Raw genomic sequence first — 12,732 nt, forward strand, 5'->3', positions numbered from 1 at the left:
TGTGCGCAAATTGGCTGTCGTGTTTCCTACATTACAACAGTGACTACACGCCAAAAGTAATTCATTGGCTGTAAAGCACTTTGGTATGTCCTGAGGCCGTGAAACGTGCTATATAAATCCAAGTCTGTCTTTCTTTTTAATTAATGCGAACGAGCACTGTTAAATACAACGATGAGTCATTCAAATCCCTTAAATCGAACTAGGGATACCCAGACCAGCTGTTAATGCAGCATTTTTGCTGCCATAGATGAAAAGTCAGATTCACAGATGAAATTATGGAAAGCTAGCTTTAAGGAGTGAGGCAGAGGAGGGAGAGACCATGTGGGATGTGTCTGATGCAGCCGGCATGGGAGCATGTCTAGGACATGGAAGGATATAAGGAAGAAGGGTCCTGAAAATCCATAAGAGGGGCACATTCTGTTGGGACATACTCACCTGGATCTCTGCCACTGACCCTGCCAAGGATGGCGGAGTTAGGGCAATAGTCTGTGTTTCTCATGGGAAAGTCAGGTGCCCACCCACTGAAGAGCAGCCTGCAGAGGAGGGGGAAATCAGACTGAATTCTCTGCAAGCGTGCATTTACCCCTCCCACCATCCCACCCCATGGACCTCTTTATAAGACATATTTCTTAGAAGGTCCAGGACTTGATCCTGGCCTCAACCTCCAGGTGGGTCTCATTTCATCCCTTTGGCGCGTAGGCATGCTTGGTCTCCCCAGGCGTACCTCCACCAACTCTGTGTCGCGTCACCGACAGCCAGGAAAGTGGGAATTCCCAATGTAAGGACGATGGACTTGTTTGGCTGGGTCAGAGGCTCTGCCCCCATTAAACCAATCAGGACCTCCCATGTTAGAATGGGACCGGTGTACCTGGGTCTTGGCCTAATTTGCAGCCCTTCCGGCAGACTCCTGCCCATGTGATAGAAGGAAAGTGCTGAAATGGCTGCGGAATTTTGGGACCAAGTGGTCAGTGAGGGAGGAAAAATTTGAGGGCAGCTCTGAGACCTCCCAGTATCCAGTGACAGAATGAAATTGGTACAATCTTAAAGAAGATCACTTGCCCACCCACTTGGTAAATAGTGTATGGTATAAGGGGGGTAATTTTCCAACTGTGTGCTCCACATGGAGAGTACATACTAGAAAATCGGGTGTGCTGTGCCCTCAATTTCCTGACTGTTATGTTTTGATAATCATGGACACCGTGCACCTAAATTTCTATTATGCATTCTTTATTTCTAGAGGACTAGGATACAAGGGGGTAGAAGTTATGCTACAGCTATACAAAGCCCTGGTTAGACCACACCTGGAGTACTGTGTTCAGTTCTGGGCACCTCACCTTCGGAAGGATATGTTGGCCTTGGAGGGAGTGCAGCGTAGACTTACTTGAATGATACCTGGACTCCAAGGGTTCAATTACAAGGAGAGATTACAGGGTTGTATTCCTTGAAATTTAGAAGATTAAGGGGTGATTTGATCAAAGTTTTCAAGATATTAAGGGGAACTGATAGGTAGAAAGAGAGAAACTATTTCCGCTGGTTGGGGAGCCTCGATCTAGGGGACATAGCCTAAAAATTAAAGCCAGAACTTTCAGGAGTGAAGTTAGGAAACACTTCTACACGCAAAGGGCGATAGAAGTTTGGAACTCTCTTCCGCAAATGGCGGTTGATGCTAGCTTAATTGTTAATTTAAAATCTGAGATTGATAGATTTTTGTTAACCAAAAGGTATGGGGCTTGGATATGGAGTTGGGTCACAGATCAGCCATGATCTCATTGAATGGTGGAACAGGCTCGAGGGGCTAAATGGCCTACTCCTGTTCCTATGTTCTCAACATGTGAAGCTCCCAACTGGGAGTAGAATGTCAAAAGATGACTCTGAAGACTTCCTAAAGGAGATAAAATACAATAAACTGGATGAGATTTTGAAGACTGCATTCAAATAAACATTAGAGTGATCAGAGCAGAATTTTTATTGCTAAAGCTCCTCAAAAATATGGTTTTCTTTGCAAGACTAAAGATAACTGAAGAATTCCTCTGATTGCTATTTTTAACAATCACAAGCATCTTTTTGATTGTAATTATAATCAGCAAATTATGTAATAAAATATTCACTTACATTTTCATGTTTCATGTGTTTTAATAGTCTCAGCTCCCTGTATGTCCTCCTTGCATGGATCAGAGACTGAAATGGCCTTGATAGCTTTTTTATAGCTACCTTCTGTTGTGTCCTCACATCATAGGCAGAGCTAAATAAAACAGCACAAATTTGGAATCAGCACACAACTAAGACTGTTCTAGCACAAAATAAATCATGACATACAAGATGAAAGCTTTCCAAGCAGCTATCTGAAAAGTTCTCACTTGTATCTCATTTAGCTGTTAGATGATTGTGGTTCGCTTTGGTTTGAAATCTGTATGAGAAAATGGGTGTTTCTGTATTATAGGAGCCAGTCACGTTCTTTATTCAGTAACATATTCCCAAAAAGCAGCCATAGTAATTTGAAATACAACATTATGTGGGATCATGGGGATATATCTTCTGGTATTATAGAAGAAATATGATGCCGTACTTTTGGACTATGAGATGCAAAAGGACTTAAGGTGGATTTGTGATGGCAACTTTATACAGATCACACTAAGTGAACTGTGCTCCATTTTTGTTTCTACAACGTCTTAGTTTAGCAACAGCCATTTTACATCATTCGCTCAGTGGAGATCAGTAATAGTCACTATTAAACAAACGGAAAATAAGCCCCTTGAAACAGATAAGTAACCAACTGGTGGCGATGCCAATACTGCTAATCAGAAAATGGCACAATGAATGAAAAAAAAAGCAACAAAGCCAAGATTTACTAGTGCTATAGGAAGTCTATTTTTGGAATTGGTGTCAAGGCTTTCAAATCAAGAACCAAGAGAGGAAGCCGTCGAGGAGAGTGCACAGTAATTGAATGTAGTCTCCAGAATTAAGTAGAATTGACACAAAGCTAGTAAAGATTTAATGATGCATTCTACAGATTGCAGACACAATACGCCGGTGATGGTTGTTTAGGCTTGTGGATGTTGTTGCATCTGCAGCTGCACCCATCTAAACAAATGGAGAGCATTCCATCACATTCTTCAACTGTGCCGTGTAGATGGCGGAGAAGCTTTGGCGAATCAGGAGGTGAGCCACTCACCACAGAATACCCAGCCTCTGACCTGTTTCAGTAGCCACAGCATTTATGTGGCTGGTCCAGTTGAGTTTCTGAACAATGGTGACTCCCAGGATGTTGATTGTGTGGGATTTGATGATAGTAATGCCATTGAATGTCAATGGGAGGACCATATTCATTGGTTAAGCTCCCTCTTGTTGGAGATAGTCATTGCCTTTCACTTGTTATTTGTCACTTATCAGCCCAAGCCTGGATGTTGTCCAGGTCTTGCTGTATGCGGGCATGGACTGCTTCATTATCTGAGGAATTGCAATTGGAGCCGAATACTGTGCAATCATCAGCAAACTTCTGATATTATGGAGAGAATGTCATTGATGAAGCAACTGAAGATACTTGGGTCTTGGACACTGCCCTGAGGAACTCCTGCAGTGCTGTCCTGGGCTGAGATGATTGGCTTACAAAAGCCACAATCACCTTACTTTGTGCCTGGTATGATTCCAGCCACTGGACAGTTTTCTCCCGATACACATTGACTTCAGTTTTACTAGGGTTCCTTGGTGGCACACTTGGTCGAATGCTGCTTTGATATCAAAGGTAGTAACTCTCACCTCATCTCTGAAATTTAGCTTGTGTCCTTGTTTGGACCAAGGTTGTAATAAGGCCTGAAGCCTAGTGGTTGTGGTGGAACACAAACTATGCATCGATATTGGTGACTGAGTGAGTGCCACTTGATAGTACTGTTGATGACTCCTTCCATCACTTTGCTGGTGATTTGAAGTAGGCTGATAGGGTGGTAACTGGCTGGGTTGGATTTGTCCTGCTTTTAGTGGACAGGATATACCTAGGAAATTTCCACATTGACGGGTAGATGCCAGTGTTGTAGCTTTACTAGAACAGTTTGGTAGTGTTGTGGCCAGTTCTGGAGCACAGGTCTTCAGCACTACAGCCAGGATGTTGTTGGGGCCCGTAGCCTTTACCGTCCAGTGCAGTCAGCTATTTCTGATGACACTTGGTGTGAATCGAATTAGCTGAAGACTGGCATCTGTGAGAAACTCAGGAGGAGGCTGAGAAGGATCATCCTTCCTGCTGAAGATGGTAGCAAATGCTTCAGCCTTGTCTTTTGTATTCATGTGCTGGACTCTGCCATCGCTGAGGAAGGGGATGGTCATGGATTCTCCTATTCCTCCCACTAGTCGCTTAACTGTCCACCATCATTCATGATTGGATGTGGCAGAGCTGTAGAGCTTTGAGCTAATTCAGTGCCAGCCACAATTTGTCAGGCCCCGACTGGCAAGTTGCATCAGTATGCCTGTCTGGTGCTCACAGCATGCTGCTTCCATTTTAGCCGAAATTGGCTCTGTCCTTAGGCCGACACGGACAGGTGCGCAGAGCAATTGTTCCATCGATTTACTGCCTGTTTAAAGCAGAAATCAAATTTCTCCTCCTTTATTTTGGGTGAATAGTGAACATTTTAAAAGAACTGAAAAAAAGTAGTGATCCCACATGTGAAAGTCTGCAGGCTGCACACGAGCTTGGCATGTGTAAAGGCCAGTTTTTTCCATGCATATTCACTGGTGCAGCATTTGAAGAGAGCTGACAACCACAAGAACTTTCATGACATCAAGTACAAAGATAAAAAGGGGCAGTGCTATAAAAGGAAACCAGATATTCAGCCATCTGGTAACAGAGGTTCCTGTTTAATGAACCTTCAGCCTAGTAAACAAAGCTACAGTGCAAATCTAATGCCCACAAGGGCTAATATAAAACCAACCATCATGCACCATGAGCTCCAATGTTCCCATGGCAGGTGACATGCCCCTTCAGTTGATATGTTCTTCAGGCTTCCTGTCATTTTGCAGAAAACAGCTATTTTTAAAAATTTTGTCATGTAGGCTTGCAGTTGCACACAGGGTCCCTTCGAACTCAGACTTCATAATTCACATTGTGCATTACTCGGACTGTCTGGACATGTTTAAACTATGCGGCTTGAAATACATTGGGCAGAGGAGGCCATTGTTGGGGCCAGATTCAAATCAAGGCCCCAGAGGTGAGCGGCCCTTAATACGTTTCTTCCCATTATTATTATTATTACCCAATTCAAGGAAGATAAACACAGCTATTATTTGACACCAGAAACTGATGTCATCTTCATTTACATTTTGTGCTTTGTGCTTCAGTGGTTAAGCAAATCATGTGTACTTTGACCATTCCCAAATACTTTACACTTTCTCATATCAAGTCTCTGAATTTAAAACCTGCTTCTATACTCCACTACCCTTAAACATGACGTGTTGTAATCTGCAAACATCCTAGACAGTGATTTGAGGGCTTCAGGGAGATAGTGAAAAAAATTGACCTCTTTTAAATAATCCTGTTATCTCTCACTATGTTACTGACCTTCATAAGAATGTTATGGTAGAGCTGAGCATCTATTACAAAATGTTTAAAGCAGCCTGGATATCAGCTTCTTGCCATGTGTCTTTGAGAAACAAGTAGGAGAAGGCATAGATGATGAATCTTTGCCAAAAGCACTGTTCAATTTGTTTTCAGCACCGAATGATGCCCATTAGCACTTGTCTTGAAATACTTCCTGGTGTTAATGCAGCATCCTGTATCAACCTGGACCTACTCATACTGAAAGCTATGGTTAAACCTTTATCTTCAGTTTTTCCTTCATAATGTACATTAACAGATTTAACAATTCTTAATAAATACATACATATTATAGCACATCTCTGCATGTGCACTTTTGGCTAAAAGTGGGAATGCAAGAGGGCAGGAGAAATGCATCTTGTCCTAGATAAGGTGACTTCTGAATACATATTAACATTCCTATCATTAATCAGTGGAAGAAGGATACTGATGCAAACTCCCTTCCATGGTGTAATCATCTAACCATAATAATTCCTTCATTGTTTTTAAATACTCTAAATTTCTTGGATATGCAAGTTATTTTGTTGTTACGAACCAAAACTTATAACCTAGTAATTTGACCACATAAGATAAGCAGATGTATTAAGAAACAAAGAATTGAGATGTCATTTTGGTAAGTATGAATCAATGACAGGAGAACTTTGCATTTATATGTGACAGCTACCCTTGGTTCCAAAACATCTCATCAGTAATCTATTGCATTTGGACAGGCAGACCAACGATTTAGGGAGGCAAATATTTAATTCAAAGGACTATTGAACTATTGTCATTTAACATATCAGAGTAAATATTCCTGTACACACTATGTTAAGTGATTTTGTAAATGTGCTTGTGAAGATTTCTAGCAAAATTGCAAACGTTCTTAAAAAAAAACAATTTTAAAATTCTGCTACAAATACCAGGGGAAATCTTCACAAAATGATTACTAATTCTCTAATACCCCCAAAAGTTAATCCTTAAATTTTAGTTTGAATGCTCTGACACTTGGATTTTCCTTCTCATAAATTATGTTAAGTGGTATTTATGAGTATGATTTGGACATTGAGTTGATGGTGATTCGTCAAATTTCCGCTAACACTTGTAACTTCTCTCTTGGAATATTTAACAGTCCACCGGATGATATGCTGCCAATATTAGACTGGACAGGCACCCACTGCCAGTGATAAAGATAGTGTGGTAAATTTGGCCAAATAGTGCAGTGGTGACTAGGTTGCAACAAAGCAAATTTCTTTCTCCCTCCCAGCTGTTTAAAAAATTATTAAGAATCAATAGTGCAGAGTAAAGGCCAACCAGATATTGGACTTCCATCTTTTGGCAGTGAAAACAAAACACCTGCTTTAAGGTCTGTGCCAACGCTGTTGTTAAATTGCCCTCCATTTTTCTCTAGTATCCGTTCTGTCTTCCCCAATGGCACTGTTGAGATTGGGAAACTCCCCAAGTGACAAATTGAGAGTGCTTCCTCCTATTTTACAGCACAGAACAAAAGTGGCATTTGGATTTGATATTCTGTTGTGAATTATCAACTTATATTATCTAATATAAATGACACTGTTTCTCTTAATATCTCCCCATAGGATTACAGAAAAATATTCATATGCAAGACCAGACCTTGAATTTATCCCACTAGGAGTGTCTATGGGAATCATGGACCCCATCTTATCACATAACATTTGTATACTCTAACAATGTCACAATCACGAATGACTTCATATTATTCTGTTCTAGCAACGTATACTGTTTGTATTTTTATATGTAAGAAGTGCTGAAAACTGAGAACATTTTATGAAGATGACGCACAGGAAAAGACCAGTTGGTCCATCAAGCCTATCCCATCCTGTCAGGCGCAACTTATACACACCATGAACCTCCACCCCACCTACCCATGCAATCTCCTGGGAGAAGCAAAAAACCCTAGGTCAATTTAGGGGAAAAAAACACCGGGAAATTCCTCTACAATACCCAAAGGCGATCAAACAAATGCCAGAGACCACAGTGACTAGGAAACACATCCCCCAATAGCCTACATATGTTCTATGTTGGCCGCAGTCAGTGTAATTTGGCAGAACTTCAGAGCTGGCTGGGCTCTTGCTGCTGCAACTTTTACTTCAGCTATCATGAACCAAGCTCTTTATTCTCAGAACAGAACTGGCTTAGTCCTGATGAGTGGAACGCACCCAAAACATTAATCTATCTTTTCTCTATCAGATGCTGATAGAACTGCTACACAGTTGCAGTTTTTGCTTCTAGCTTTGCCTTAGTTCACCTGACATTGAATGCCAACATATCCCTTTTGGAATGTTTTCCTTATGCGTTTCTGGTCAGTTTTCTAAATTAAAAGCACATATGATGTGAAGTTTTAACATAATATTTTCAAACAATATATGATTAAATAACACAAAACTAGGGAACACCACGATTAATGTGTTCCTGGAATTAAACCTTTTTCTGAGCAAAAAGCCTTGTTACCAGGTTCTAAATTTTGTTTATATTGATCTACTGCAGTTATCATTAAAGGGAAAAATAAGAAAAGCTCCTCATTTATTACATTTGTGCCTGTACAAATGCATTTTAACTCTGTCACAGGTAAGACTTTTGGTGAATGGCAAACGAAATTCATTTTATTTTGCTTTGCTCCAGTGCAAAGGAATAATGTGGTGCAGCATTAGAGGGAAATGCTAGTTGGATTCAGGTCACTTAGTACACATGGAATTTTATTATACAATTTTTTAAAGCTTGAAATGCTAATCTGTATTTGTGTTTGCTTTTGACGTACTGCAGACATGAAGCACAATTCTAAACACTGTGACACCTAGGTTTAATTTTATTCAGTGGCACTGTCATGTTGCTGAATGAATATTAATTACCTAATTAAAATTAATTTCTGGCACACGCATGCCGGAATGGAAGAATTATGACTAAGAGCTGAAGAAAAATAGCCTCTGGTGATACATTGCACCAGAACTTTAAAAGGCTACTAGCTCCAGAATCAGAGACCAGAAAAAATAACACCAAAGAAATGCCCAAAGCTATGCGTGAAGCCTCCGCTATCCATGTCAGAGATGTGTATGTGAATTACATTAGAAAATTGCCATATGGCCTTCACTACATTAAATCCAGCTCGTGACACTGGTGGTACTGGCAAACTACTGTAAAGTCAATAAGCACACAGCAGTACCAGATGTTGTGTATACGGACTTACAAAAGGCGTTTGATAAAGTACCACAGAATAGACTTATTAGCAAAATTGAAGCCCATGGAATTAAAGGGCAGTGGCAGCGTGGATACAAAATTGACTAAGGGACAGAAAGCAGAGAGTAGTGGTGAACGGTGTTTTTTCAGACTGGAAGTACACATGCATTAATATAATACATTAATATATATCAAAAAGAGCAGTGGTCCCCCCAGGGGTCAGTATTAAGACCACTGCTCTTTTTGATATATATTAAATGACCTGGACGTAGGTATACAGGGCATAATTTCAAAGTTTGCAAATGACACAAAACACGGACATGTACTAAACAATGAGGAGGATTGTATCAGAGCTCAGGAGGTCACAGACAGACTGGTGAAATAGGCAGACACATGCCAGATGAAATTTAACGCAGAGAAATGCAAAGTGATGCATTTTGATAGGAAGACTGAGGAGAGGCAATATAAACTAAATGGTACAATTTTAAAGGGGGTGCAGGAACAGAGACACCTAGGGATGTACACACACAAATCTTTGAAGGTGGCAGGACAAGTTGGGAAGGCTGTTAAAAAAGCCTACAGGATCTTTGGCTTTATAAACCAAGGCATCGAGTACAAAAGCAAGGAAGTTATGCTAAACCTTTATAAATCACTGGTTAGACCCTCATTAGAGTAATGTGTCCAATTCTGGGCACCACACTTTAGGAAGGATGTCAAGGGTTTGGAGAGGGTGCAGAGGAGATTTACTAACGCTGCCAGGAATGCGGGACTTTAGTTACGCGGAGAGATTGGAAAAGCTGGATTTGATCTTCTTAGAGCAGAGAAGATTAAGGCAAGATTTAATAGAGGTGTTCAAAATCATGAAGGGTTTTGATAGAGTATATAAGGAGAAAGTGTTTCCAGTGGCAGAAGGGTCAGAACCAGAGGACACAGATTTAAGGTAATTAGCAAAAAAAACAGAGGCGAGATGAAGAGAAATGTTTTTACGCAGCAAGTTGTTATGATCTGGAATGTATTGCCTGAAAGGCGGTGGAAGCAGATTCAACAATAACTTTCAAAAGGGAATTCGATAAATACTTGACGGGGAAAAATTTGCAGGGCAGTGCAGTGGGACTAATTGGATAGCTCTTTCAAAGAGTTGGCACAGGCACGATGGGCCGAAATGTCGCCTTCTGTACTGTAGCATTCTATGATTCTAACCATTATGTCGAACCATTACACACAGTAGTAAGATGGATAGATTATATAGATATCGATAGCGCAGACAGATAAGATATATTCTAAGCCTACAGAGGTTCTAACAGCACCAGCTAAGAACAAAAATCACATAACTAGTGCTTTCAGTCACTAAGTTTACTGAAATAAATAAAATTTCACATACGTGTATTTTTAAACAAATATTTTAATAAGGAAAACAATGGCTAATAAGTCACTTGCAATAGCGTTAACCTAAGCACGGTCATATTTGGGCCCTTGTCAGAATTAAAGCATTGTAACTGAAATATGTGACAAAATAAAAAGCAAATGATTATAATTAAATAATTACAGAATATGAAGTTGTCCTTGGTGTAATTTTGTCTTGTTATAAAGTTGGTTTATAAAAGGTTTGCTGATGAATAGGACAGATTAGAATCACTTGGCACCGCGGATTGCAGACACAAATGATGCTGTGCGCCTCCCGACCAGGCCAAAGGAACCAACATGAAGACTCGTTGCTTGTGCAAATATATTATCGTCCTGTGGTTTGATGGATGGGCGGAAGGGACCGTGCAGCTGTTGTTTCACTGCTCACATCGTACAATTACAAAATGCACACATTAAAACCCCTTTATTTCAGAATCGTATCAATAGATAAAAGTGCTCTCACATCTACCTAGACTGGATTGTACAAACCACGCCCATACCGCCCATTCCATTCACCGCCAGGATCCGGATTATGTGGTCAATGCAATTTTTAATCATTGCAGTTTAACTGAAATTGCACTGATGTTCCTTTCTATGACACACTTCGAAGATCCATTTCGATGTTAAACAGCATTTGTAACAGGGCCACACACGAACAGCAAAAATCTTATATAGCTAAAACCACAATTTTGATACGAGATTGAGCACTCTGCGAAGTGTGCATATTATGGCCAAAAAAATTCTAAAACCAACATCCGCAAAACAATATAAAACTCATAACCCCTGTTGGGTGAATCTATTACGGTTCAGGACAATCACTAATAATATATTACTCACCAGACAGATCCATAAGCCCCTGATCCAACGGGAGTCAGATTCTGGTATCTCTCCGGCACTTCCCATATCGTTTTATTTAATTCTTGTTTGTAAAAGCCAGTCCTGACTGACATTTTTACTCCATCAAACGTTGCGAGTCGGCGGTCGGACCCCCTCCGAGGTAATAAAGTCGGCGTCGAATCGAAACTGATTACAAATTCCAGCCACACGTTTGCATTTGATTACATTTCGGCTCTAGATCGCAGGCAGCGCGCACTCTGCACAACCGGATAGATACCAACCAGCTCAGCATTGCAAAATGGACCAAGCGGTGAAGCTGCACATCGACCAGCCTTTGCAATTTGAGTTGTCACATTTAGCACATTGAACGGTGGGAAACAATTCAATCGCTTCGATTAAACCACATATTAAGGTTTTGGTCTCACCCTTAAAACCGTAAGATATTGGGGGAATTCCACAATTGCGTTCATATTTTTTTCTCTTCCCATGCTTTCTCCAATGTTGTCTCCCGGACCCTTATTTTCAAAGGGATGGGTGAACCCTTGCATGGTACTACTCTTACCTGTGAGAATGCAACCAGCACGTCTTCAGCGATGGCTTCTCTTCCATTGCCTGTGGAGACCTGAAGGATCCGTTCTTAGTCCCCTCTTCTTCCCCATCTATGAACTGCCCCTCAACAACATCATCTGCACACACAAGATCAGCTTCCATATGTACACTGATGACATCCAGTTCCACTTCTCCACCACCTCTCTCCAATGCTGGACTGTCTTGTGCTGTTAGACTGCTTGTCTGACAGCTAATCGTGGATTATTTGCAACTTCCTTCAGATCAATATTGGGAAGACCAAAGCCACCGTCTTCAGCCCCCACTACGAACTCTGTTCCCTTGCCATTGACTCCATCCCCATCCTCAGCCATTCTTGCAGACTGAACCTCGCAACCTTGGTATCCTATTCAACCCTGAACGGTGCTTTAAACTGCACATGCTACCTATCATCACGACTACTTCTTTCCACCATTTCCCAACCCTGCCCCACCTTAGCCACTTCCCTGCTGACATCCTTATGATGCCTTCATCACCTCTAGATCCAACTACTCTAATGCCTTTCTAACTGAACTCCCATCCTACACTCTCCATAAACTCAAACTTTCCCAAAACTCTGCTGTCCATATTCTCTCCCACACTAATTCCTACTTGCCTTTCAACCCTGTCCTCATTAAACTACAATGGCTTCATGTCCCCCAATACATTAGATTTCAGATCCCCATCTTCAGCTATAAATCCCTCCATGAACTCACTTTACTGTATCTCTATGATCTCCTTCAGCCCAATTTCACTTTCTGAATTCTCTCTTCCTTTACTCCATGCATGCTCAACCTCTTGCCCCACCATTTAGCTGCCTTGGACCTACTAGGAACATAGGAACAGGAGTCAGCCATTCAGCCCTTCCCGTCTGCTCCATCATTCAATTAGATCATGACTGATCTGTACCTCAACTCTGTTTTCCTGCCTTAGCTCCATTTCCCTTGATACCTTTACCTAACAAAAATCTATTGATCTCAGTCTCAAGCTCCGATTGTTCCAGCATCTGTAGCCTTTTGGGGGAGAGAATTCTAGATTACTCTCTGGAACTTTCTCCCTAAACCGTTCCACCTCTCTCTCCATCTTTAAAAACCTTTTCAAAAATGATCTCTGACCAATCCTCCCACTAACCTTTC

At 41.1% G+C, this 12,732-nt stretch overlaps 1 protein-coding gene across 3 annotated transcripts in view; it reads right to left on the bottom strand.

Moving 5' to 3' along the window:
• Positions 1 to 11,638, bottom strand: part of mapk11 (mitogen-activated protein kinase 11) — a 38,437-nt gene extending 26,799 nt beyond the window's left edge. For 2 of the 3 annotated variants that reach the window (XR_010967074.1, XM_068004935.1), the window contains exons 1-2: positions 11,012 to 11,291; positions 2,113 to 2,242 (exon numbers count right to left, since the gene is read on the bottom strand). Coding sequence is in view for 2 of the 3 variants with exons in the window: in XM_068004935.1 (XP_067861036.1) it covers positions 2,113 to 2,242; positions 11,012 to 11,124 (243 nt within the window). In the remaining variant the exon portion in view is untranslated. Of the gene's footprint in view, positions 1 to 2,112; positions 2,243 to 11,011; positions 11,292 to 11,573 lie in introns of those variants that run through there. The other variant, XM_068004936.1, reaches the window with a different exon arrangement.
• Between the last annotated feature and the right edge of the window lie 1,094 nt (positions 11,639 to 12,732).

The sequence above is a fragment of the Heptranchias perlo genome, chromosome 24, assembly GCF_035084215.1.
Source record: "Heptranchias perlo isolate sHepPer1 chromosome 24, sHepPer1.hap1, whole genome shotgun sequence".
In the NCBI taxonomy this organism is placed as follows: Eukaryota; Metazoa; Chordata; class Chondrichthyes; order Hexanchiformes; family Hexanchidae; genus Heptranchias; species Heptranchias perlo.